Here is a 26,654-nt window from a genome sequence, read left to right as displayed (position 1 = left end):
CCCTGAGTGATATGTACAGTATTTGTGTGTGTTTGTATGTGTGTAGCCTAGATGTTCCATGTTTTGAATTTCAGTTTGGCACAAAAAAGCCTACATTTCATATGGTAATTGACTTATAGGCTATATCCAATCATTTATTTATCAATTTCTCATTTTATTCAGCCACATAATTATTCAGAGAATATTATGCACTTTCCCTCTCACATAAATGTGTAAGTGGACGTGTTTTTGCAATGTTCTTGGTTTTAATGAATTCAACCAGCATTACATAGGCTAATGAAATAGGCTCATGATGTACCCTTCATGTTGATCATTTTGTCCAAAAGGTCAATATTTACATTCTGGTTCATGTCTCTTTAAACGAGGTACATTTAAAAGGTGGTTTTGGAGAGCTACTCCATATCCCAGAATTCATTGCAAAGGGTGATTCCAAATTATCCAATGGCATCCATTTATTTTGGAGCGCGTAGTTCGAAATGGCGGTATCTCATCCAATCAGGAATCTTAATTTTTATTTTTGCGAACATAAACCAATGGCAGCCGTAACGCTTTCGTCTTGCCCAATCCAAAACCGGGTAGATTATATATGGGCGTACTCTTTTGCGGCCAATGAAAATGAAGTTGATGTTTAAACTGAGCGCGCGGGCGGTGCTAGTGAATCTGGGGAGGACCTGAGAACTAGGAGGCATGCATGGATTTGAATCGCAGCTTGGCTAGTTAGAACAGTTCACAACATCTTAGCAAGCTAGCTAACGTTAGTCAGCGGCATCGTCAAGCCAGTAGCAATATAATACTAGCTAAAATAACAGTTAAAAAGAGATAAACATTAGCATTATTTAAATCAATACCTGTGTTTGCTGATATTCTGATTAGCAAACGTTCTTGCATTCCTTTAGCTGTTTAGCGAAGACTGTACTTGTGATTCCTCAGCTTGAAATGAAAGCCGGCGGTAAGTTTGTCTACATTATTATAGAAAGCCAACGATTTATTTAAATGTTGCCTTTATCTAATTAAAAACGTATTACAGCGTCTAAATGAAATATAACGTTATGCTGAATGACTTGACTCTATTTGCAGCTATAGCTAGCTAGCTGTGATAGCACTAGCTAACTAGGTAACGTTATATCTGCACAGCTTGGTGCCTGCTAGCTAACTTATAGCCAACAAGCTAACCAGAAGTCTTGAAGTTGGATGATATTGCTAGCTAATATTTCAACATATTTGATCACATTTTCTGGCGACACTATCGTGGGGATTGTTGTATGAACAATAATTTATATACGTTATGCAGTTTCTACATGGAATCTGAATGTTCCCTTAATGTAAGCCCCACATTTAACGATACTGGGGAGGGAAAATTGGGCGCTCACTCTGAAGCTCCATTATGAAATACTCGAAAGATAGCCAGTTCATTTTCTCTGTGAGCTATTCATTATAGTACCGTTACTGACTGTGAAAAACGCTTTATTGATCATTTCCTTTATATTTGAATGCACCACCACTATTAATTAATATGTTTGACAGTAACGTTAACTAGTTAGCTAGCTAGCTAACTTTGACAAAATACTGTACCCCAGCTGGCTGGCTAACCAAAGTTAACATTGACGTGACAACTGCTGTTTCAGGCCAGCACTGAGACGAGATCTGTATACAAATTCTCTTGAATAAACAATCAACAGTTGGTTAAGACTCGAATAGAGACGTGTTGTAGTATCAGTGGGTGAGAGGGGAAGCGTTTCCCCCTGGCCTTTCCACATGCTACTGGTATGTTCCTTTTCAAGTACTGTAGCTAGATAATAAACTTCTTTCTCCTCTCTTCCATAGTACTACACTGTCGCTGTTCCAAATGCTTTTCGGTTCCGTTGAGAAAGCGGGTCCGTAAGCGTGTTCAGGTCCTGACTCTGCTCTCCCTGCCTGAGGAGGTGCTCCTGTGTGTGCTCCAATGCCTCTCTGCTGAAGACCTGCTGGCTGTCAGAGCTGTGAGCAAACAGTCTCTCTCTCCATCTCTCTCTCTCTCACTCACACACACACACAAACTCTTAGGGTAGACATGCAACAACGTCTGGCTGAGCAATGGCTGAACATCTTGTCACCACCTGAATTGGTGGTTCATTAAGACACAGGCCCATAAGTATACGCATATGCACATGCTGCAAATCTTGCCCATTCTAAGCTGTATAGTTTGGCATGATTGAAACTAACTGACATCTGTTGTGTCTCAGGTGCACTCTCAACTTCGTGACATCATCGATAACCACTCCAGTGTTTGGGCCCGGGTCAGTTTCAGGGACACCTGGCCAGCCCCTAAATCAGTGTGGCTCTTTGAAAGGTTGGTCCCCCCCCATCCCAGCCCACCCCTGTATATGTGTGTCCCACTCACTCTATCCACTTTCAATTAGGAAACTGAAAGTTCTCTCTTTCTTCTTTCAGGGCTGCAGAGAAAGGAAACTTTGAAGCAGCTGTGAAACTAGGTATCGCCTATTTGTACAATGAAGGACGTAAGTTACACGCCGAACACACAAACACACACACACACACACATACATACACACACACACAATGGTCTCTCAGTAGTTCCATACTGCATCTCAATCAAAACTAAATGGATCGAACAGCTTGATCAATCATTCACAGTCAATCAGCCACAGTCAATGAAAAGCTCCTGGCCAGTATATTAACCCCTCCCCTGCTCTTCCTTCCCTAGCTTTGCTGTACGACGAGGGGCGGGCCGATGTGTGTGGAAAGAAGGCCTCCCGCTTCTTCAGCCTGGCCGAGAGCCTGCGCTCCCCTGCGGCCGACCCCTTTGTCTGGGTCTTCATTCGGCCCCCCTGGTCCCCCACGGGCAGCTGCTGCAAGGCTGTGGTGTTCGACCACCTTAAGGCCGTGTGTGACACCAACGTGGTGGGTAGCGGGCCGGGCGCGCACGCAAACCTTCTCTCCTCCTCCGCTCCTCTCCCCCCTTCCTCTCTTATTTTTACAGGGGGGGAAAAACAAAAGTCTCTCACTGCATAGTGCATACTAATCAGAGGGGAGGTGGTTCCTTCCAGATGGGTATTCAAAGCGCTCCATTGCCTGCGCTCTTTTACAAAGAGTGATTAAGTGTGTAGTCTAATGCTGGGAAGATGGATTTGGAAAATGGCTGTTGCCAGAAATAGCGAGCCCAGGCGCCTGCATTTCACTTCCTAGGTAGTGAAGACAAATGGAGGGAATGATGCTGTGTCACAGCGTGTCTAGGTCCCATTACTTACGGTGAACAGGCAGGACCAGGAGCCTCCATTCCTCACAAAGACCTCCCTTGGTCCTCATTTCTCTTGTTTTCACGGCGACAAATACATTTAATCTAGACAAATGTAGCTATGCGCTCTGTTTTGCTCAATGGACTATAATGGGAATTGCAGACCATTGTTGATGATAGCAAAAGTCCAATGTTATTCTAAAGGGTCACTTTCATTAATTGGACTTCTTGCACTTGTCCTTTCTCGCCAGGAGAAGAAGGGGCCGTTGCTGCACTGTCTGGCCAGAGTTCTCCAGCTTTTTGATGTAAGTGTGAAAGATGGAGAGACGCGGGGGGGGGTCACCCTCTATCCGTGTCTGGTTCTTACCTGAGTTTCCTTTAGTTCATGTAATCAAACTTGTCCCAGTGTGCAGTCTGACTAGTCATCAACAGCACGGATGCTGCAATTGTTTTTCTTTCATAGTTGACTGGCAGCTGCTGCTGAAGCCACCTGTTGTGTTTGTTCCCTTACCCCCATCCTCAAGAGGTTTTTTTTGCCTTGTTGAGTGTGTAATTGTGTTTTTAATTTGTGTGTGTGTCTCTGTGTGTCTCTGTGTGTCTCTGTGTGTCTCTGTGTGTCTGTGTGTCTCTGTGTGTGTCTGTGTGTGTGTGTCTGTGTGTGTGTGTTTCAGGAGGCTGACAAGCAGGCAGAGGCGCTGCCCCTGCTGGAGGAGTCGTCCCAGGCAGGCTGCCTGCAGAGCTCCTACCTTCTGTGGGAGCACAATCGCAAAGCTGCAGTGAGTACAGTTAGAGCCAGAGTGTGTACAGAGAGTGTGTTACCATGGCCCAGACACTCATTCAGAAAACCCTGCTTCAGGGTTAGCATTTAAATAGTAAAGGTAGATTCCAGAATGTGATCACTACCGAAAAGTGGTGGTGGGGGTGATCCGGTTATATCGTCACATTTGGGAGTCTTACCTTTCACTGTCGTCCTTCTGTATTCCTGACTCTTGATTTCCTCCTCAGATGGCAGACCCAGGCAGGTACCTCCAGTGTGTGCGAACCCTCAGGGACTATGCAGCCAAAGGATGCTGGGAGGCCCAGGTGTGTGTGTGTGTGTGTGTGCGTGCGCGCGTCTGTGTGCATGTGCTCGTGTTTGTGTGTGCGACTAAAAGCCTTGTCTCCTCATCCATCATCACCAAAGGTTGTTCTCTATTAGTCATATCCAGGCCAACCTCCTCTCTTCCTCTCTGACTCACACTCCTAAAGCAATTCTCTGCCTCTGCTTTTTCACTGCCAGTGTCTGTCCTTCTGTATTTATAGTAATCAGTATCTTTTGTCATTCATCATGTGTGAGAAGCGCCGGTGGGGATTGGCTGTCCGTTAGCCACGGCAGCTGCCCGTGTGTAGACTGTTATCACAGCTGCCTGGGTCAGCGATCATTGTTCAGTCTCTCTATTTTTATTTTTCAATTTCCTGTTGCTCTTTTCCAAAATATTGTTTCGACACACTCCAGTCGAGATTTCATCACCGGGGTTAAGTTAATCAACGGGGGTTTGATTGGCAGACTAATCACACAGCTGGTGCACAGACGAGGCTGCACGGGGCCGGCTGAGCTTCGGTACGATCTGCATACTGACTCCCGTGTTTGTTTGTTTTTCCCGTCCCTCTCTCTCTCCCCTCACCCACCATCCCTCCTTGTCTGTCCCGTCCCTCTCCCCCTCCTCTCCGTCCCAGCTGGCCCTGGCCAAGGTGTGCAGCGCCGGGAACCCCCTGGGGCTGGAGCCCAGGGCCTGCGCCGACCTGGTGGCCCAGCTCTTCTGCACCCGCACGCCGGCCCAGCCCAACCACGCCGAAGACACCCTCCCACGGGGCATCAAGGACACCATGAGGTGAGGTCGACGTTCCGCCGGCGCCCCAGATACTCGTACGGACTAGGGTTGCAAATTTCAAGGAATTTCATTAATCGATAACTGTTAACCTTAACGAACGATAGTCGATTAATTGATAAGAACGTTCCACGCTGGGCTGCGCTTCGCTCGCTTCATTTTTGTGCCTTTCTTCCGTTGTGTCGTTGAAATTTCCCGGCATCCCAGTTAGCCTTCACTACATGGCATGGCGCCCTCATGTGCAGTCAGACCCTAAATCATGATTACATTTCCCACAACTCCCGTTGATTATGTTCGTTCCAAAAAAAAAGTAAATTCTTATCGGCAATTAAATGGACCCTGAGGAGTTTATTTTGGGCTAAGGTTTACGAGTGCGCGGGGAGGCTCATGGGAAATGTGGTCTTTTTGGGCGGAAAACACTTCCGCTTCCCGAAACTCCTCGTAGGGCCTTTAGTCGATTAACTATTAACATCCCTAGTACGGACCACCGTCCACCGAGGGGACACGGGCCCGGCCTCATCCCTGTCTCTGTTGCTCTGTCTCTCCCCATGTCCAATCTCCCTCTCTTCTCTCCGCGCGTACGCAGGTACATCCTGGTGGACTGGCTGGTGGAGGTGACCACCATGAAGGACTTCTCCAGCCTGACGCTGCACGTGACGGTGGGCTGCGTGGACCGCTACTTGGCCCGGCGCTCCGTGCCCAAGGCCCGCCTCCAGCTGCTGGGCATCGCCTGCATGGTGGTCTGCACACGGTGAGGCCCGGGCTTTACTGGAGCCTACGGAGGGGGGGGGGGAAGAGAGGGGCAGGTTCCTGGATGATATATTATGATATTTCATATTCCCATCAACATCAAAGTGCCTGTACCTGGATATTTCATATCCATGATGACATTTTAAGGCCATTTCTGTGACATTTCGCGATATTATTTGAAGTCCATATATGATTCTTGTGTAAGCTGTAGCTAGGAGATCTGCATGTGTGATATGTGCCACTGTATTAGTTACTTGGGGGGTGTTATATGTTAGTTATAGAATAGGGGACCTCTAGGCTTAGGTTTGTTTTCCAGAATATTTTGGCTATTTCGAATGGTTTCTGAGTGTGTGTGTGTGTGTTGTGCCTCCAGGTACATCAGCAAGGACATTCTGACCATCCGTGAGGCTGTGTGGCTCACTGACAACACCTACAAATATGAAGACCTGGTTCGCATGATGGGGGAGGTGGTCTCAGTCCTGGAGGGCAAGATCAGGGTGAGTGGACACACACACACACACACACACACACACTGCATTGGTTTCCCCAACGTACCTTAAATCTCAATTCTGAGTCCAAGTGACGTAACGCTGACGTCTTAATCTCCTTTGTGCTGCCCCCCCCCTCCAGACCCCCAGCCTGCTGGACTATGGGGAGGTGCTTCTGTCCCTGTTGCCTCTGGAGAGGCGGAGCGCTCACATGTTCGGCTACGTCTGCGAGCTGTCGCTGCTCTACTCCGCCCCGACCTTCCTGCCTCCCGGCAAGCTCGCCTGCGCCGCCCTGCTGCTCACACGGACGCTGCACCACTACGGTACCGCACGCACACTCAACACGCACGCGCTCGCACGTACAGACACGCGCAAACGCGCACACAGCGATACAGACCGCAGTTTTAACTGTGTGCCCTTGATCCTAGCCCTAACCCTTTTCTCCCTCTCTCTCTCTCTCCTCCTCCCATCTCCCTCCCTGTAACCCCCTCTCTCTCTATCTGTCGTCCTTCTTGTCCCTCTCTCTGCAGCTCCCATCTGGCCCAGCCAGCTGGCCGACTATACAGGCTTCTCCAAGCAGGACCTGGTGTCCTTCGCTGTTGTGCTCTACGCCAAGTGGTAAACACACTTCACCCGTCTAACGCCCTGTCACTAGTGCTTACCAGGTTTAGGCCTCCCCCTCCCCCGTCCCCCTCCTCGTACGCACATTGGGCTCCCTGGCCGAGCGTATCTCCGGTTTGAACGCCACCCGTGGCCTTGTCCTTGCCATTCAGAGCCTTTCTGAGCGTTACTGTGGTAACGGAGGGAGTTTTACACCAGAGCAAATGGCACAGCCCTCACCACAGTCCCCGCAGGCTAAAAAACATTTCATTGCTAAACTAGATATATCAATTTTGAGAAATGTTGTTTATTTGTTATTACTGCTTAAGATATTGCATTTTTGTTGCGAAAATCACAATAGATAAAAGTACATATTGGCAATCATTTCTGATGATAGAACAAATGTGTGTAAATGTGGCCTTTATCTCCTTTTACAATGAAACTCTTCAAATGCACTCCGCGGTGAACTATCAGCGGTAGCTGCCTCAGGCGTCCCCCTGGCTAGCAGCCGGTCTGATTGTGTACCCTGGGTTGAGATGTGCCGTGGCTCTGTGGCGAAAGCTTGCGTTCTGGCGTCCAAACCGGAGCTGCACCCCCCTCCAACACTCTGTGCTTGGCGTGTGTGAGGTCAGGGCTGTAAATGTGAGGGGCAAGCAGGCACGGATGATGTCGAGCCGCCAACGGCCGGAAAGATCCCAGAGGCTAATTAGGCTTAGCAGAGTGCGGGGAGTTCAGGGAAGTTTCACACAGATTAGCCCTGCTCCCCCCCCCCCCGCCCCCCCGTTCTCCACCTACACACTGTTTTCGGCTTCCGTGCCTGTTGAGAGTTTCACAACGGGAGTGAGCGGTGGGTGCGGTCTAATCAGTCTCCACTTAAATAGAGATACTGCCTGGTTGTATCGATCTCCCCCGCCCCGCCCTCCCCCTCCCCCCTACACCCTTTGTCTCCTATGCAGCAGCTCCGCATCACTTACACTTAGCACTTCCAGCAGCTCCGGGGAGATTTGTTTGTGTTTTGTTATGCAGTTAGCTAGCTGCTCTGGTTTTGATTAGCCAGGCCTGTACACTGCTAAAGAAGGCTGTGTTGTCGTCACGCATTAGCGAGATTGTGAAAGAGCCCAGGTGTTGTTTTGTACCTTTTGGTTTGCATGGGCTTCGCAGAGAACTGTAGGACTGCGTGAATCCTAGGACTTCTACATCACATCTGTGCTCGTCTACTCCCCTTGTTGATGTAAAAAAAAAAAAAAGAAGTACATTCGATTTCCATTCCAGAACTCTCTATGCTAGCCATTACTGTCAAACCCCCTCACAGGGCAGGAATTGTGGTGATTGTGTGCAAGCCATGTGGTGTGGTGAAAAGTACTGATCTGGATGTCTTTAGACCCTGTGTAGGTGTTGAAAGCTGAGTTCTTTTATTGGCTCTGCCCCCATACTGTGACCAGGGCTTTTCCACGGTCAAGTGGTGCCGCTGGCGGCGGCGTGGCCCCCCTCGCCGCCTTTCACCGTCTTCTTCACCGCCCAGCAGTGGGCAGAGCTCCCCGCAGTCAGCGAGTGGCGAGCTTGTTAGCGTGGGCAGCTAATGGTGACGAGTGATGTCAGCCGTTTGGTACTCGGGAACACGGCACACACCGACACTCCTGCAAATCTGTACACACAGACACACACACACACACACACACACACATTAAAACACACATTGGAGTGCAGGTGCCAGCAAGCTACGTCCTGTCTTCCTTTGGTGCCCATTATAATGTCACTGTCGCTGGCACAGCATTGATTAGATTGATTGTTTCTGTGGTCTGTCCACATTTCCCAGAAACTAGATGATCATTAGAGACCGGCCACTGAAACCCGTGGGGGTTGGCAGGAGTTGTAAAAGCCTGCGGGAGGCAGCTGGATGTGTGTGTGTGTGTGTGTTTGCGGAGGTGGGTCTGGTGTGTGTGTGTGTGTGTGTGAGTGAGTCATAGGAGTGTGCCGCAGGCTGAGTCAGCCCAGATAGGAGACCGCATCATCTATTGACACAGTCCATTTTCCAAATGGACAAAGTAGCAAGCCTTTCCCATTAAGTTAATTAAGACACATCTACTGTAGCCAGGTTGATTTTTAACTCCTCTTCTATCTCCATCCCTCCTTCCTATTTCTCTCTTTCTCCATCCATCTCTCTTACTATTTCTCTCTCTTTCTCCATCCATCTCTCTCTCTCTCTTCCTATGTCTCTCTTCTTTCAGCTTCAGTCAGGATATACCCAAAGACTACCGGCACGTGTCCCTGACTGGTGTGAAACAGCGTTTTGAGGACGAGGCGTACCAGCACATCAGCAAAGAGAAGGTGAGAGGGGGGTCACCTTGGGCGCGCCACACGCCCGCCCGGCGCCAGGATCACAATCACGCCAGAAGAGAACATGGGTTCTCACTTTTGGCTTTGGTTTCACAAAGCCTATCATCGTGTGTTTCCCAGTAGTGCTCAGTGCTCTTACTGCAGTGTTAGTCTTGCGTAGACAGCTGTTTTTTTTGGGGGGGGGGGGAGGACATTTGAAACCAATCCCCCCCCCAAAAAAGTGAACACTGAAAAAGGTGAAATTGGCTACTTTGGATGCTCAGGGGGTGCAGACGTGACAACAAAGCTCTAGTTCAGAGCCTCTACCGTGGGTCTCATTCCGGCTGCGTTCGGTGCCTCGTACGTCTTCCCCGTGTCTGACCGACTCGCCTGCCTCCCCTGCCCACCGGCCCGTCTCAGGTCATGGACTTCAGAGAGCTGTGTCAGATGCTGGAGATCCCAGAGGTGGACCCCTATATGGACCCGCCCAGCCCCAGTGGCCCGCCTGCAGACTTCCACACCTTCCTCTCCTCCCCCACCAGCCACAGCAAGAGGTGGGTTGCTAACGACGCACACACGCACACACACACACACACAAACACACACACTCATATACATACATACTGCATGCATACATACATACATACATACATACATACATACATACATACATACATACATACATACATACATACACACGCACACACACACACATATATTTACACACAAACACTCATACATACATGCATACATACATGCATACATACAGGAAAGAGTTGAGGCATTGGTGCAGAAATGCGTGTTGTCATTCTTGGATAAATACTTTAAAATTTAGCACAAACAAGAATCATATGCAGTACTGTAGTTTGCTTAGTTATGACCACAAAATGAAATGATTTCAACAAGCTGAACAGAAATGTTTTGAGGGTAATACAGAGGGTTGTGATAATGTAAAAGGGATTTCACTCAGCCGAAAATTCATTTACATGTAGGCCTACAAGAAAAGCATCACGTAAAATCCAAAGGTAAAATAAAAAGTCCCAAACTTGCAATAGTTAGAAATGGCATAAATGTAACATGATGTTGCAATGTGCTGTCCCATTCCTTTTTATACCATTTTGAACCCTTGCAGCCTCTTGCACTCAACCACTTACCAGGTGACGTCAATAAGTCTGTGAGGGCTCAGGACTTGAGGGTTTCGGGTGGACATTGGGATTCAGCCTCTGTGACCTTCCCATATTGAAATATGGCCGTTTATTGACAATGAATGTAGGGAATTTTTAGCTCCTAAAGTCCAAAAAATGAATGGAGGTGAATGGCCGGCCATGTTTGGGTGGCTCGTGGACCCACCTTGTGATTTGGATCCGGGTGTTATGAATGTCTTTGAATGCAAATTAGTTGAAATAAACATTGTTGTAGGACAGCAGAGACTGTATGTGATGTACAATATACAGGCCCTGTACAGCATAAGAACATTTTAAATTAACAGGCAGCTAAGAGCGATAATATGGCCCATTTGCTATTTTGCATATTAATAAAACAAAACGGTGACCAGAGATCAGCGACCAGGCTTACTCAGACCATAGCCTATATATTTTTGTTCAGAGATATCAACACCAGACTACGTTGGATGTGGATCTCTCATCGATCCAGTCGAATGGTTATATGCTAGTTTCATCAGACACAACCTACTTCAAACTTGTTTTGTTGTTTTTCAAATCAAAGTACTCCCAAAAATTTGCTGGCCAGACATGGCTGCACAACTCAGTAACCCTGTAAAGGAACCGCTCTCCTCTCTTTCACACGTGCACAGACTTGAATAGACAGACAGGGTGTGACACTAGTGAACAACTCGGGCACTTATTGTTAGCGTTGTAAGGTTTAGTCCAGTCAAGACTGATGTGTGTGAGGTGACTTCGCGCTAATTATTTTTATAGTCAAACCGACTAGTATTTCCTAACCGACTATAGTCGTGTTAATGACGTATAGTCGTGTTAATGATGATCTGTGCACATCCCTAATACATGCATGCTGTGTACACACACACACACACACATTCACTTACACATCCCTAATACATACATGCTGTACTCTCACACACACACATTCACTTACACAACCCTAATACATACATGCTGTACACACACACCCCTTCACTTACACATCCCTAATACATATATACTGTACAATTATACACACACAGCTGTGACTGTGTACGTAAAGGTGTGTGTGTTGATGCTTTGTGTTTTAAATAATCAAGATGGCGTCCACAGAGTGTGAACCAGACTTTTTAAAATTTTATCCAACTTGCCATTTGTTCCCTAGGAGACGAGAAGACAGCATGCAGGCCCACAGGGGCAGCTTTGTGGCCACGCCCACGGCTGAGCTGTCTAATCAGGAGGAGACGCTGCTGGTGGACATGCTGGACTGGAGCCTGGACACTTCTTGCTCGGGCTACGAGGGCGATCAAGAGGAGGAGAGCGGGGGAGAGAAAGACGCAGACAGTGAGTGAACAGGAGAATGTGGCGCTCCCTCACAGCCCTGACCTGAAGCCCATTGTGACAGACTCACAGTCCAACGTTAGGTTTTTATTTCACTTGCCCGGTCGGGCATGTGGGTCAGAAATCTACTTGCCCGAAGTCAATTTTTTCTTGCTCCTATACAAATTGTTTTATTTAGTAGTGGTTATATCAAATAGCAAAGACTTTTAAAAACTTGGAAGTGCTTTTGAAAAATGATATATAGATGTATAGAGACAGGGAGACAGACAGGGAGACAGACAGGGAGACAGACAGGGAGACAGACAGGGAGACAGACAGGGAGACAGACAGGGAGACAGACAGGGAGACAGACAGGGAGACAGACAGGGAGACAGACAGACAGGGAGACGGACAGACAGGGAGACGGACAGACAGGGAGACGGACAGACAGGGAGACGGACAGACAGGGAGACGGACAGACAGGGAGACGGACAGACAGGGAGACGGACAGACAGGGAGACGGACAGACAGGGAGACGGACAGATAGATAGTGGGAAATAGATGGATAGATAGATAGTGGGAAATAGATGGATAGATAGATAGTGGGAAATAGATGGATAGATAGATAGTGGGAAATAGATGGATAGATAGATAGTGGGAAATAGATGGATAGATAGATAGTGGGAAATAGATGGATAGATAGATAGTGGGAAATAGATGGATAGATAGATAGTGGGAGATAGATGGATAGATAGATAGATAGATTGGGAGATAGATAGATAGATAGATAGATTGGGAGATAGATAGATAGATATATAGATAGATAGTGGGAGCTAGATAGATAGATAGATAGATAGATAGTGGGAGCTAGATAGATAGATAGATAGATAGTGGGAGATAGATAGATAGATAATGGGAGATAGACAGACAGATAATGGGAGACAGATAGATAGTGGGAGATAGATAGATAGATAGATAATGAGAGATAGATAGATAGATAGATAGATAATGAGATAGATAGATAGATAGATAGATAGATAGATAGATAGATAGATAATGAGAGAGAGATAGATAGATAGATAGATAATGAGAGATAGATAGATAGATAGATAGATAGATAGATAGATAGATAGATAGATAATGGGAGAGAGATAGATGGATAGATAATGGGAGATAGACAGATAGATAATGGGAGATGTCTTGTTTCTCCCCGTAGCCTCAGCCGGGGTCATCCAGCTGGAGCTGGCGACGGAGTCCGAGGACAGGGAGCTGCACTGCCGAGCCCTCTCCAGCGACGAGGAGAGCTTTTACCAGGGGGACAAACAGGAGGAGGAGGAGGAGGGTCTGGGTAGCGCCAGGAGCCGGCCCCGAGCGCCCGCCTCCGCTGACCTCCACAGCTCTGGCTACTCCTCCGTCCAAAGCACCAGCCCCTCCTCCTCTTCCACCCTGATGCCCTGCACCTTCACCGCCGTGCCCCCCGTCTTGGGCTACGCCCCCGCCGACGCCCTGCCCGGCTTCCGCCTGCTGGTGCCCGTCCAGAGGCCCCGGGGCGACCCCCGCAGACAGGTGAAGAGGAAGAACGCCGCCGCCCACAGCGGAGGAGAGATGGAGAGGGAAGAAGGGGAAAAGGAAGTGAATGCTGCCGAGGCTGGGTTCCTAAGCTTATAAGCACCGTCTGTCTGTGCCCGGCTCACTGACCCACCCGCGACAGCTGCGTAGGATCCGATCTGTCCGGTCCACCCCCCTCCTCTCTCTCTCTCTCTCTCTCTCCTGGAGCACTTTCCCTTTGTTTGTGGTGTTGTCGATGCTGTTCTTCACTCCGTAGAAGTCTGCTGCACTGATGTCCCTGGACTCAACTCAACGGCCATGAGACCACATGTCCTTGTTATCGTTTAAAAAAAGAAAAAAAAAAGAAAAAGGGAAACGAGAAAGAACACAAACGGTCATATCACAAATCCTGCCTCTCATTTCACGTTTCACACACACACACACACACACACACACACACAAAACATGACTGACGACAGGGTACAGCTCAATAACCTCCATGGACTCCTCAGTATTGAAACCACTGGACATGATTGGCCTCAGGTTTTCTGTTACATTGCATTGATCATAGTTCCTCTGCACTCACATTGAGCAGCTATCTCATATCTCATGGTATCCCAGTGACCTCGTGAAAGGAAACCTCATGGACTTTTTGTGAATATGTAATAATAACTTTTGCATGTGAAAATAACCACAGATTGCTTTACTCGGATTGCATTGTTGCGGTTTCATTATTCCTGAACATGAAACGATTCTGATGTGCACTGCCTCTTTAGGATTCCCCTCACTTTGTGAGCAGGCGATGTCAGAAAATGGCTACTCGGTACTTGAGACAATTCCTGTACCTATGACTGAAGCCTTAAGTGAACGTAAGCCATTCATCCCAATGCACACAAGCCAAAGGTACTCTGTCTCTCCAGTGTGTGTGTGGCAGTGGAGGGATGAGTTTATACCTGATGTGACCGTAGTCTATGCTGATACTTTATTACCTACAGTTTTGTATGTATGTATGTATGCACAATTCCCTCACCATTCATCTATACCCTGTCACAGTTGGGGTCTGAACAATAAGCAATGAGTTTTGTCCACCATTTCTCCCACGGATCAATTAAGTCTTGCACTTTTATCATCATGGGAGCAGAGCAATCTCTACTGAAAAGAAATGTTTAATGGCAACATTTGCTAGGCTTGAACAATCAGCTAATGCTATAAAGTGGAGGTGGCCTGTCTCCCGTTGGAGAAATGGAAGTTGAGACACTAAGGCAAATTATTACTTGATGGCATTTGAAAGTACTCTGTCACCTACAGTAACTCTGGACAGTTAGGATCCAATGTCCATTAGAGTTTGTGACTAACTGTATGTACTGTTCTGTCAGATGATGTCCTCTGTCTGATATGTACATGTGTAAATCTATAGAGGAAAAAGACTGTGACCAGCTGCCTTTACTTGAAATTGTTATTGCTGAATTCCAAATAGTAAACTGCCTTTGTCTACACAAAACCTGAAGGTTGAAAATTAAAAGTTACTTTTTTTTTTACATTGTTCTTTGAGGTGACCTGACAATACTTTTCTGTATGTCTTCAATTTCTATTAAAACGTGCCTGTGGACAAAATGATCAGATTGTTCCTGCCTTACACACAAACAGAATTTATGTGTAAAGTCACCTCTCAACTGATGTTGGTTCTCAATGCTTCATTGGAATCATTAAGACTATAGGTTGAAAGCAGCGCGGTGTCGTTTCCAGATGATTTCCACACTTGCACAATCAAACCCTAAACACAAAACAGCTGGTATGAAGTCATGTGACGTTTAGATAAAGGCACGGTCACGTGACTGCTTTTGTTGACGATTGGAGCAGCACTATGAAGACGGGCTTCTCTGGCGGCTGCTGCAATGTCATCGCCTCCCTAACTGACATTCAGGAATTACAATTCTACTTCCTCACTTCAAACGCCTTCAGCCTCGCGAATGCCACCTCGATTGAGTCTGTGAAGGAATGCACTGAGGTAACTCAATGTTATCGGTGTGAAAACGAGGAATTCGTATTCGCCGACTGAAAGGACAGCTCATGAAGTTGATTCCGCGAATGCTGCTCTTGTAAGGTAGGCAGGCGATGCTGTGGCTTTATGAAAACCGAATGTGTTGGAAGTATGTAGAACATGAACGTAATCGTCAATGAATGCATGGATATCATTTTATGGGAAAAAAAATCATTGTTTTGTCTCATGGTACTAGCATAATCCAGTCTATTGTCCAATCATTACATTTTAGGCCAAGGGGGTTGTGTGGAACGAATGAGAGAACGAGAAGGCGGCGGCGTAATTCCATGAGAAATAAATGTCTGGATTTATTATTACAGTGCCAATGTAGCATGCATGGAGAAGGTGTTTATCCGTTTTTAAACGTTGACTGTTTCACTGCCCTCGAGTAGAGCTTTCTGAAGCAACACTAGATAATGGACATGGTTTAGGCTATGATTCCATGTGGCCTACTTCTTGTACCTATCTGTCCTTATTTGATTTCAAATGTGGAAATAAGAAGCAAATTGAGACCTCATGGTGGAAATGTCTCCTATTGAGTAGTAATTCTTCAATAGAATTAGGCCTTATGCTCTGAATGAAGGGTTATGAAAGGGACGTATTCATCCATCAGATGAATGGCACTGGTTTCTCTCAGAGGTTATACAGGGCTTTAGATGAGATCACACATGCTGAGCACGCTCCCTTTGTTCGCGCAGATAGAACCATATATCTCTTTCAGCTCATTCTGCACCTTCCTTACCCACTGAGCCAAGGTGTGACTACAGCGCATGATGCACTGACCATCGGCACAAGCTCAAAAGTTTAGTCTGGCCTTTTCATTAGTGGCTCCAAACCAGCCCTTGACGGAAGGACACTATTTCTGCCACGACAGTGACATTTTGTCTGAAGAAGAAGCTATCAGCAGATTTATTCTGTCCAAAGATATAGACACCATAATAGGCTAAATGTCTCATGGGTCAGAAAGGGCCTTCCAGCCCAGGGAGTAAGATAATAAAGCAGGTTTTTCCTTTTATCCTGCCAGCCTGCATGTTGTCTTCAGCCTAGGGAGTTTATAGCTTATCTCATTTATTGGTACTGTAGATGGGTAGATACTTTATTGATCCCTGGGGAGAAATTGCACTGTTATAGCAACAGTATACAAAGGAACAAAAAAGAAACACAATGAAGACTAAATATAAATTTACAATATACATTTTTACAAGAGATCCAAATATACAAGAGTGCAACAACAAAGTCAAGAAATGTATTATAACAGAAGAATGCCTAGATTATGCAAACATGCCTGAACGGTATAGCTTATTTAAAGGCTGAAGTCAGTCAAAGAAAACATGTTTATGGCTCCTCACTGAAGAAGGGGAACATAATAGCTTGAATCCTCTCATGGGGCTTTTTCCAAATCCGTTACATTCACCATTGACTATTTTGCCTGAGGACGCAGCCCTAATACAAACATGTAGCTAACTAGACAAACTTTTTTTGTGATAACCTGTCCAACTGGTTTGGTGTGTGCAGCAGTATACTTCTTTTGCTTCTGTTCTTTGTTTACTTCCTTGTCTTTGTCTGGTCCTTCCCACATTTGGATCCTTGTCTCATGTCATCCTGAGCTCAGTGGTTTTGTTCCAGCCTCGGGCCCACACTGGTGTCAGACCTTGTAAATTTCATCACCAATTTCCAGTGCATAATGCCAAACTTTATTTATTGTTTTCATCATGATACACAGTAACTTTTGGCAGATCTTTGCATTTAACAGGCTGGCAGACTATCCAGATATCTCTTTCAGTTCTGTGTCTTCTGCTGGTTTTGATTTCCGTTGTGAATGGGAAATAACTTGGCCTGAGGGTTGAAGCTTCTGTAGCTCCTCAGTGCTGCAAGGTTTGCACTGTTGTGATAGCCAAATGTGCTAGTATTTTATTTCTCTGAACATGCCTCATCTGACACTTTCATCCTCCCTCTCTGGCCAGGTGCTGTAGTTCTGGGCGGTGTCCACTCTCCTATCAAAATGGCGATCATACGACAGTTTGGACTGCTGCTGTGGAAGAACTACATTCAGCAGGTGGGTGTTTGGGAGGAGGAATTTGGAAAATACAACTGGAGATGACATGTTTACAAGTACTGTAAACTGCCACTTCATTATATTTTTGTGCTGTGAAATTCTGTTCAGAAACTAGACTTCTAGTAATCCATGATGGCCTCTAGTCATCTAAGGTGTGAGTTCCAGTAGCCGAGCCAACTTCCCCTCAGTTTGTGGTTGTTACAGTCTGTTAGTCTGTTAGTCAGCAGGATTAAGCAAAAACTACCAGACCAATTTTCATAAAACAGAGTGCCCTTCTAGTTTGTATGGTATTATTGGCTATAAATGTTATTGTGTTATGATGGTCGGTTGAGTTGTTTTCTCCTCTGAACGCTTGTAAACCAAGTATGATTCATGGAATCATAATGATCTGTGTTGCTGTGTCAAAGGCCCTTACTCTGTCATCATGATGTGGACCCAGTGTTTCCCATGCATAGACTTGGCTGTGGATCCCCTACCACAGTTTCACAATGAAACCTGCCTCTTCCCAAATCTGAAAAGTACCCTGAAAAAGTAGTTTCGTATCTCGATACCGCTAACGTTATGTGCTTTTCAGCGCGCCCTGTCATTTCAACCTGTTCCCTCTCATTAATACTAAGCCTTGTTAGCCCCACTTGCTACGCACACGGTACACACACACACACGCGCACACACGCAGCACTAGCGAACGTTGCTCTATGATGTAAGCTACTGTAGATAGATCAGACACGTCTTGCCTTGTTATCCCCTCCAGACCTCACCCTCTCACCCCCCTCCACTACAGCTTCAGTACACTCCAATTAACTATTTAACTGTGGGAAACACTGGAGGACCTATATGATTAGGATCCTGTCACAAGGTTGTCCTCTCCTTTATTTGATCACCCTTAGGGGAAATCATGTTTGCAGATAAAGTAAGGCCTCAGCTAAGAATGCCTTCGGCATATTGTATCAGCTCCTTCAAGTGTAGTTGATTTAGTTGAGTTTCAAGGTTAACCACATAGAACTGGTGTGGGATCCTATATCTTTGGCTATAACTTGTTGTGTTTGAATGTAATGTTGAAACATTATCTGACATCTTGAATCAATATCGTCAGGGAAGACACGTCCTCAGCTACGCTGATGTGGTCTACTTGATATGTCCCTTTAAGGCAGTACACACAATTGGAAGGATAGTGAGGTAGACAGAGACGGGGGTATTTACTGAAGAAATATTACGCAACAATTGTCATTGTTGCATGATGAGTAACTAGTTTTCTGGCATCCACTTGCTTTTTTAAGACTAGTGGCATATTTGTGGATTTGTTTCAGCATAATGTAGCTTTACACAGGCTCATAATACCTGACTAGGATCCCACAAGGATCACACAGGGGAATCTCACTCCATAGCACAGACAAGCCTGTTGGCTACAATCCCCCAGTGGGCCTGCCGAGAGAATGTTGTTCCATCATCGCCCTTTGCACACTCCCACTGCTCCGGTTGTGGCAGTTGCTAGGAGACTCGATTCAGCGGTCAGGGCGGAAGTGGGACCGTGTGTCTTGGCTGAGAATATGCAGCACTGGAGAGGACAGGAGGTTCATACGAGGTAGCCACATTCTGACCCACTGACTTGGGGGTTGGTTGAATCCTCTTAAAAAAGGAAACCATCCCCTCCGTGAGGAAACCCCAGTTCTAGCACTACTGGCTGGGTGAAAGCATCTGATCCAATGCCAAACTCGTCTATGAGATCAGCATTTTTACAAGAAAGGGAGAATGGAAAAAGGATGGCCTATATTTCTAGAGAATTCAATGGCTAGTATGGTTCAGGAATACAGTTGAACACTCACCAATGACAGGAGAACCACATACATACTCTGCTGGTCTAGACTAGGGATGAGACGGTATACCGTAAAACCATGAACCGCAGTATAAAATGTCCACGGTATTAGAACCGTGACATTCCCTGTGTTTACGGTATTACATTTATGGTATTACACAATAATGTGCTGCTGAAACTTCACATTTCAGGTTGCTTGCAGCAGTTAATTTTGGAATTTAATATAAGCTTGCTATTAATAAACAGACACACTTATGTTCAATAAAGCTGTTTTCCTTCAAAGTAAAATACTTGTTTTTTTATGTCTGTTGGGGAGGTAAAATGCTGTATACCGTGAACTACCGTAAGCTGTACCGTGTAACTAGATACTTTACCGTAATGCAAAAATCCATACCGTCTCATCCCTAGTCTAGACTTTGTTCAGAGTTGTAGGAATGTTGAACAGAATAATTTAATTTAAAAGTAGATGCAAGTGTACAGATGATTAAGGTAGTGCACATAAGGATGTGGTTGGACCTAGAACTCAATGTATTGTGCTAAATTCAATTCCACTCCCAAGGCTTAAAGATTAATTAGACTGGCGATCATTCACCTATTGTTGCAGTTGTTTTGACAGTATTTGCATCATGTACTTTTCTGAATATTTAGGCCTAATTTTAGATTTGTTTTCATTTCATTTTTGATAGCCTAGCCTGCGTATTCTTTCTGTGCCTGCCTAATGGTTCAATGTGAGGCCAGGCTGTGTAGCTGCTGTGCCCAGCTGCCTGTGCAGTTTTCACAGGGTGAGTCCATAATATGGCCCTGGTCCAAGTGGTATCTGCAAGGTGCCAGGCCTCTGTCTCCAGGATACCAGAACCTTCTGCTACATGTGTACACACACACACACACACACACACAGCGCATAAGCCGACTGAGCATTAATGTGTATTCCTGCCAGTAGGACAATATCTGAGTACATTTTCCTATATACATGGGCTGGCTTGGCTTGGCGCGGTCTGACCCGGCGCCTCAGCCTAGCGCAGCTGGGATTGTCATTCCCATAACAAGGCAATCCTGCTTGAAGGTGTATCTATAACTGATGATGCTCTGATCACTGAACATGGAAACAAAACAAAACAAAAAGTCTACCACAGGATGAATTTCACACAGATCTTGGCTCTAATTTGAGATTTTGTTTATTTGGAATTAATGAATCAATTTATTGACAGTGAATCAATACATCCTCTGAGAGCTATCCATGTGCAAGGATTTTTATCCAACACAATTAAACACATGCTGGGCTGAATTCCGACTCTCTGGCAGAATCCGACTCACTGTCTTTTGAGTTGAGTAGCTTGTCTTTTGACTGCTGAAACCATGATCCACAGTTATCTGCCTCATGAAAACTATGCCTTTTTAAGAGTCTCAGCTACCATCCATGACAACTAGATATGGTGGTCAGAGAGCATAGATCTCCGCTCATGAATGCATTTTGTTGCTCTGCTTGCTAAATTGAATGGGTTCTAAATTGTCCCAGGCTACACCCCTTCACCAAGTTTCATGAAAAGCAGTCTGATAGTTTTTGCGTAATCATAGTCCAAAAAATGAATGGAGGTGAATGGGCGGTCTGGCCGTGTTGGGCGGCTTGTGGACCCGCAACGTGATTCGGATTGGCTTCAAAATTTGAGTTCTAAGTTGGCCCATGCTACACACCTCCCACTGAGTTTCATGAAAATTGGTCTGATAGTTTTTGCGTGACCCTTGTCCAAAAAACAAATGGAGATGATTGGGTGGCTTGTGGACCCGCCCTGTGACTCGCATCCGCTCCAACATTTTATATTGATAGTTTTTGCGTAATCCTGCAAACAAACGAACACACACACGCCGCCGAAAGCATTACAGAGCTTCTCTTGGGCGAGGTAATACATGTGGGGGAGATAAATGTAATACATAATGTATTACTTGTACTAGTATTATCGTGGATGATGTAGCAGTAGACTAGCCATTCTGAGGTTCGCTTTGCTCATCTTAAACCAAAAATAGCCTAGACCCTGATTTTTCTTTTTTGTGATGTAATTCTGCCGGGGAGAAATTCGGCATTCAACAAAGAAAATACTTCACAGGAAGCCTTGTATGCTTTGAAAGCAAACATTTCATTTGGACGACTAATTTGTTTGAAAACTATTCCTAAGACTAATTACATTGCCACATTTTGTGTTAATGGACTGGATTGCGATATAATGGGGTTTGTCTGTTCTATTTCGGGAGGCTCCGCCCCCTAGGTATATCGTGCCGGACCAGCTGAACTTTTATGAACGCTTGCCTCAGCCAACCAGGATGGGGCTGTCCAGACCACTATAAAGGGTTGGAAGACCGGTTGTCCGTCCTGTCAGTCCAGTCTGTGGCGGCAGCTTCAGCATCTCAATGCGGGTCACTTCCCTCTCTCATTGTCCCCTGGGCGGGATGTCCCGGTGGCGCATGAGATCGTGCTGCATGGGCCTGATTATTTTTATGCCTCCGCCAGGCGATAGCATTATGGTTTCGGGTTGTCTGTTTGTCCGTCCCTCCGTCCGTCCGATGTTTGTTAATGCAATATCTCGGGAACGCATTGACGGAATTTCTTCCCCTTTGGTAGAAATGTTCATTGGCACTCAATGATGAACTGCTTAGATCGTGGGGGTCAAAGTTCAAGGTCACTGTGACCTCACAAAATATGTTTTTGGCCTGATGAACACAATATCTCAAAGGCTTAACGGAATTTGTTCATATTTGGGTAAAATGTCCATTTAGACTCAAGGATTAACTGATTACATTGTGGGGGTCAAAGGTCAAGGTTCACTGACCTCACAAAAGGTGTTTTTGGCCTGCTGAACACGATATCTCAAGAACGGTTTGACAGAATTTGTACATATTTGGCCAAAATGTCCAGTTGGACTTAATTAGATTAATTGGATTAGATTTTGGTATTCAAAGGTCAAGGTCACCATGACATCACAAAAGGCACTTTTGAATGCTAATGCTAGCTAGCTAATGCTAATGCTAATGCTAGCTAATGCTAACGCTAGCTAGCTAACACTAATTCTAACACTAATGCTAGCTTTAGATAGCTAGCATTAGTGTTAGCATTATAGTTAGTGTTAGCTAGCTAGCGTTAGGGTTAGGTTAGCAGTTAGGGTTAGTTAGGTTAACTGCAACTTGCATTGTTGGGCGGAGGCATTTAGCCGCTACGCGGTTTTTCTAGTTTTTATTTGATTTTATTAAATTCAGGCTTGCAGTGGAGCCACTGAAAAACGGCAGAACTTTACAATGCATAAAAAAAGGTTAAAAAGAAAACAGACAATAACTTGGCATATAGAAACAACTATAAAAAGGTTTAAAATATTTCAGGGTAAAAACAAAAGTAAGGACGGGTAGCAATCACTGTCGCTATGCTATGCTGTTTGTGTTTTATTATAGTCTAACTGCAGTGTGCAGAGTTGAGTTTTTCAGCCTGTTGGTCTTGGCCCTGGGTTCAGCCAGCTTGCGCTGGTTCCTCAGGGTCCTGGCAGAGCAGCTGCCTCGCGTTGGTGGCAACAGGTCATGCAGAGGGTGTTGGTCATTGCATGTTCTTGTATTATATTGCACTGTACTTTAGATTGCTATTATTGCACTTTGCCTTCAGCACTAGATTATGCTCTTAGAGAGAAGATGCACTTGTGAGTTCTGGCAAGTAGTACATTGGCTCTTCCTACATTAAATGCAATTATTGTTAGTCGCTTTGGATAAAAGCATCTGCTAAATGACTAATGTAATGTTCCTGACCAGTTTCACAGCAGCATCCTCCCTCCTGGTCTGGAGCGACGGGATGGTTTGTGAGATGTTTCCAACTCTCTTGATGATTCTGCATGCACGTGTCTGGACTCGCTCTAGCTCTGCCTGTTGTTTCTTAGAGCAGCCCACCAAGAGCACAGAGTTGTACTCCAGACACGGCCTGATGAGAGTGGTGTAGATGGTAATGAGGTCTTCTGCAGGTAGTCCATGTCTTGCCATGACAGTGAGGTAGTGCAACCGCTTAGAGACTGTTTTTATTGCCTTCCCAATGTGGACATCTCCAGTGAGGTTTTGGTCAAGGTGGTATCCCAACTACTTGGTCGTTTCCACAACGGGTACCTCCTGTCCCCCCAGCATCAGCGGGGGAGGTTGTGGTGGTTGGTGGGACGTGGAACTGTTCCATGTGACACATGAACCTCTTGGAGCTGGAGACCGTACTGTGTTCACGCACTTTGAGCCCCTGATTCGGGGCAAGAATGTGAGCATCAGAACGGACAACATGATGACAGTAACCTACATCAATCGGCAAGATGGCGTGAGGCTGGTGGCGCTCCATCGCGCAGCAGAGGCTGTAGGAATGGGCGCACCCGCAGCTACTGTCCCCGTCCCCACACCACATTCCCAGACTCCGGGACATGGATAGCAGACTTGATGTCCAAGTGAGGCCCCTGCGAGGCAGTTGGAGCCTGTATCCAGACATTAATGAAATTTGTCTAGAATTATCAAAAGAACAGCTGTATGTAGTGTATGCCCATCAGCCATAAGCCAGGCTTGACCTGGCCTGGTTAATTCTAGGCTACCACTACGAGAGCTTTGGAGGCATAGACAGTTTGAATGAGTAGACAGTTTGAATGAGTTGAATGTCGTAGGATGCAAAGGCACATGCTGGAGTCGACCTGAAAAACTCGGACTAATGAGGAAAAGTGAGGAAAGTGCAGAAAAAACATCTTGTTTTGCTTACAAAGCAGTAGACTATAGCCTGCCTGGGACCCGACGTGGCCAAAAGTGCCAATGGGAAATCTCCATAAGACTGTTCAGGGCCCAACCCTGATTGGATCATGTGATAGAGATGAGGCAATAGTGTCCAAGTCGTTCTCTGGTCCAAACATTCAACCTGGGTAGCCATTCAAACAAATGGACCCGATCTTTGAAATGAGAGCACTGAATTAAATGATTGCTAGATCTTGTCGATGTTAATATTAATCAACCAGTCTTAAACTGTGACATCAGCCTTGGGCCTCCCCTGGGGCTGAAATATGGAACCAGTCTTGCAACATTAATTCTGGTTATGATTTACTTGTAGTTCATGCGTGTTCTGTCAAGCATTGCTAACTCTTCTACTCCTCTCTCCTGTTATGTTCTCTCTATGGTTCCCATCTTCATATTTGCATTTCCTCTTCTCCCTTTTCACTGTTCCACTTCCCTCCATCCTCCACCGTCCTGTGATCTCCTCTACACTCCTTTCCTTTCCTCAACACTTGTTTCCTTTCCTCACCTACCAATGCTCTCTCTCCTGCTGTTCCTCTGTACATTGCGTCTCTTATCTTTCCCTCTCTCTGTCTCCCCCCTCCAGAAGCGTCAGATCCTGGTGACTCTGGTGGAGATCGCCCTGCCCCTGCTCTTCTCCGCCATCCTCATCGTGCTGCGTCAGCGCGTGCCGTTCAAGGACTACCCCAACGCCACCGTCTACGAGAGCTTCTCCGTGGACCGCATGCCGAATCCTCTGGCGTACCAAGGCTTTCAGCTGGCCTACGTGCCGGGCAACGCCAGTGTGGTGCGCCAGGTGGCGGAGGACGTGCAGCGCAGCCTGGGCAGTGACGCCATCGGCTCAGGTGGGTGAGGGGCTTGAGGTCGAACAGTTGGGTGAATCCTGAAGAACCACTAATGGCTTTTTCTGAGAAGGGGATGGGGGTTTAGTCTATGCCCATGCAAACTACATTATTGTTTGAAGTTCATTGATCATCAGTCATCCCACTGACCATATAGGCCTATGTAGGGTTAATGTTGCCCTTGCGTTACGTACTGTACTACTGCACTGTACTATGCATCTATATACCATAGATAATATTCTAGCTATATGCTGTACTATGGTGCTGTGTCCACTGGCTGTTTGTGTAGCCAGACGGTACTGTCACCTTGATGCCATTGAACTCGACCTGGGGAATATGGTTCCTCCAGAAACGGCTCTGTGGAGGGGGGTGGGGGTGGAGGTCTATCTCCCACAGGAGCTGTTTCTGGGAGAACCAGATTGGCCTCACTCCCTGTAGGCACCTACTCTTGTAGGCACTCTCCCTTGCGTGAGCTGGGGGATGGAGGAAGCAATCTTAGGGGGAAAGCAATCGGTTAGTCTGGTGTTACTTGTTTTATTACTGGTTTAATACTTGTTTAACCAGGCAGATTAATAAGGAAGAAATTTGTGTTTCCAAGGTACGGACTCACTCACTCTCTCTCACACACACACACACACACACACACACACACACAAACACCAGTATGTATGTTGAGTTGGACAGGCAGGCACATCAACTGACATGCACGTAAAGACTGCCGTGAGCGTGGAGGCTAACGCCGGGCTCAGACTTGACGCAACTGCACCACGAAAGCGCCGACAAATGCCACCAGTTTCCTTTCGGCGCCCACGTTATGTGCCCACGAGAAATGCACTTTTGGTGTGAACAGCCAGGCTCCTGCTCACGCGAGTACATGAACATGGCGTAAGCGAGGTGAGATGTAGAGAGGTGAGATGTAGAGACAGTTGGGAGACACACAGGCCAGTAGGTGTGTGCATAGATAGGCATGCAGACAAGCATCTGGCAAGTAGGCCAAGGAATGGATAGATAGACAGGCGGGTGTACAGAGGAGCAGACAACCAGGTCAGTAGAAAGTAGGTGTACGGATACAGGTAGATAAGCATGTAAACACACTCCTAGCACAGATAGGCAGGCAGGCAGGCAGGTCGATGGACCAATAGGAAGGCAGGCAAGTAGATAAGACCAGAACGGAGGCAAACAGGTTGGTTGGCTTCTAAGCTCACACTTGGACCCAAATGCCTTCTGAGATCCCAGCTCAACTCCCCTGAATTATTTAGGTGGTCTCTTGGGAGTGGGCAATTTTCAGAATGTTATACTTACAGGAGGACAGCCTACTTAACTTACAGGATGACCCAAACGTGTGTGTGTGTGTGTGTGGATTAGAGTGAAAAGGAAATGGGGTGACCCATAGACCTTTTCTGTTTGATATTTACAGCATGGACAAAGATCACCTTGGTCTTCTCATCAGGTTGTTTAATGGCCATAAAACAGCAGTGGATTTAGTTCCTGGTTTACCACAGGAGCGTGTCCAGGCCTCAGCTTCAGTACAGAGCTTGTTTATTCTGGTGTGGCTTGGTGTGTGGGTGTGTGCGGCGTGCCTGCACTCAAGATGAGATATTTAGAAATCCAGCAGTGAGGTGGACATGGTTAATCAATGTAAAACATGTTACCTGACTGTTGCTGTTTAAAAATAAGTAATATATTCAATACAATCCCTTACCTGTATTACTGAGAGTCAGCTAGCTAAGTATCAGTGATATGGCCTACTAGGGTGTGTGTTTGTGTGTGTGTGTGTGTGTGTGTGTGTGTGTCTGTCTGTCTGAGAATGAGTGTGCTTACACTATCCATACCTTGCAGTA

At 46.3% G+C, this 26,654-nt stretch overlaps 2 protein-coding genes across 2 annotated transcripts in view; both read left to right on the top strand.

Moving 5' to 3' along the window:
- Nucleotides 1-936: 936 nt before the first annotated feature.
- Nucleotides 937-13,405, top strand: ccnf (cyclin F; the record flags this gene model as incomplete). Its single annotated transcript, XM_084439056.1, has 17 exons — nucleotides 937-949; nucleotides 1,825-1,979; nucleotides 2,223-2,329; nucleotides 2,431-2,498; nucleotides 2,705-2,901; nucleotides 3,487-3,540; nucleotides 3,907-4,011; nucleotides 4,241-4,318; nucleotides 4,952-5,106; nucleotides 5,690-5,854; nucleotides 6,227-6,350; nucleotides 6,484-6,664; nucleotides 6,872-6,959; nucleotides 9,170-9,269; nucleotides 9,678-9,811; nucleotides 11,583-11,761; nucleotides 12,954-13,405. 17 exons carry the CDS (start codon nucleotides 937-939, stop codon nucleotides 13,403-13,405), a joined length of 2,355 nt encoding a protein of 784 aa, XP_084295182.1.
- Nucleotides 13,406-15,227: 1,822 nt separating this feature from the next.
- The window catches only part of abca3b (ATP-binding cassette, sub-family A (ABC1), member 3b), a 35,371-nt gene continuing 23,944 nt past the window's right edge, over nucleotides 15,228-26,654 (top strand). Inside the window, exons 1-3 of the mRNA XM_084438760.1 lie at nucleotides 15,228-15,389; nucleotides 17,291-17,382; nucleotides 24,558-24,816. Of these exons, the coding sequence (XP_084294886.1) occupies nucleotides 17,329-17,382; nucleotides 24,558-24,816 (313 nt within the window). The 5' untranslated portion in view covers nucleotides 15,228-15,389; nucleotides 17,291-17,328. The remainder of the gene's footprint in view (nucleotides 15,390-17,290; nucleotides 17,383-24,557; nucleotides 24,817-26,654) is intronic.

The sequence above is a fragment of the Borostomias antarcticus genome (genome assembly GCF_949987555.1).
Source record: "Borostomias antarcticus genome assembly, chromosome: 5".
In the NCBI taxonomy this organism is placed as follows: Eukaryota; Metazoa; Chordata; class Actinopteri; order Stomiiformes; family Stomiidae; genus Borostomias; species Borostomias antarcticus.
The sequence above is the reverse complement of the archived record's forward strand: the minus strand, read 5'-3'. Positions and strand labels throughout refer to the sequence as shown.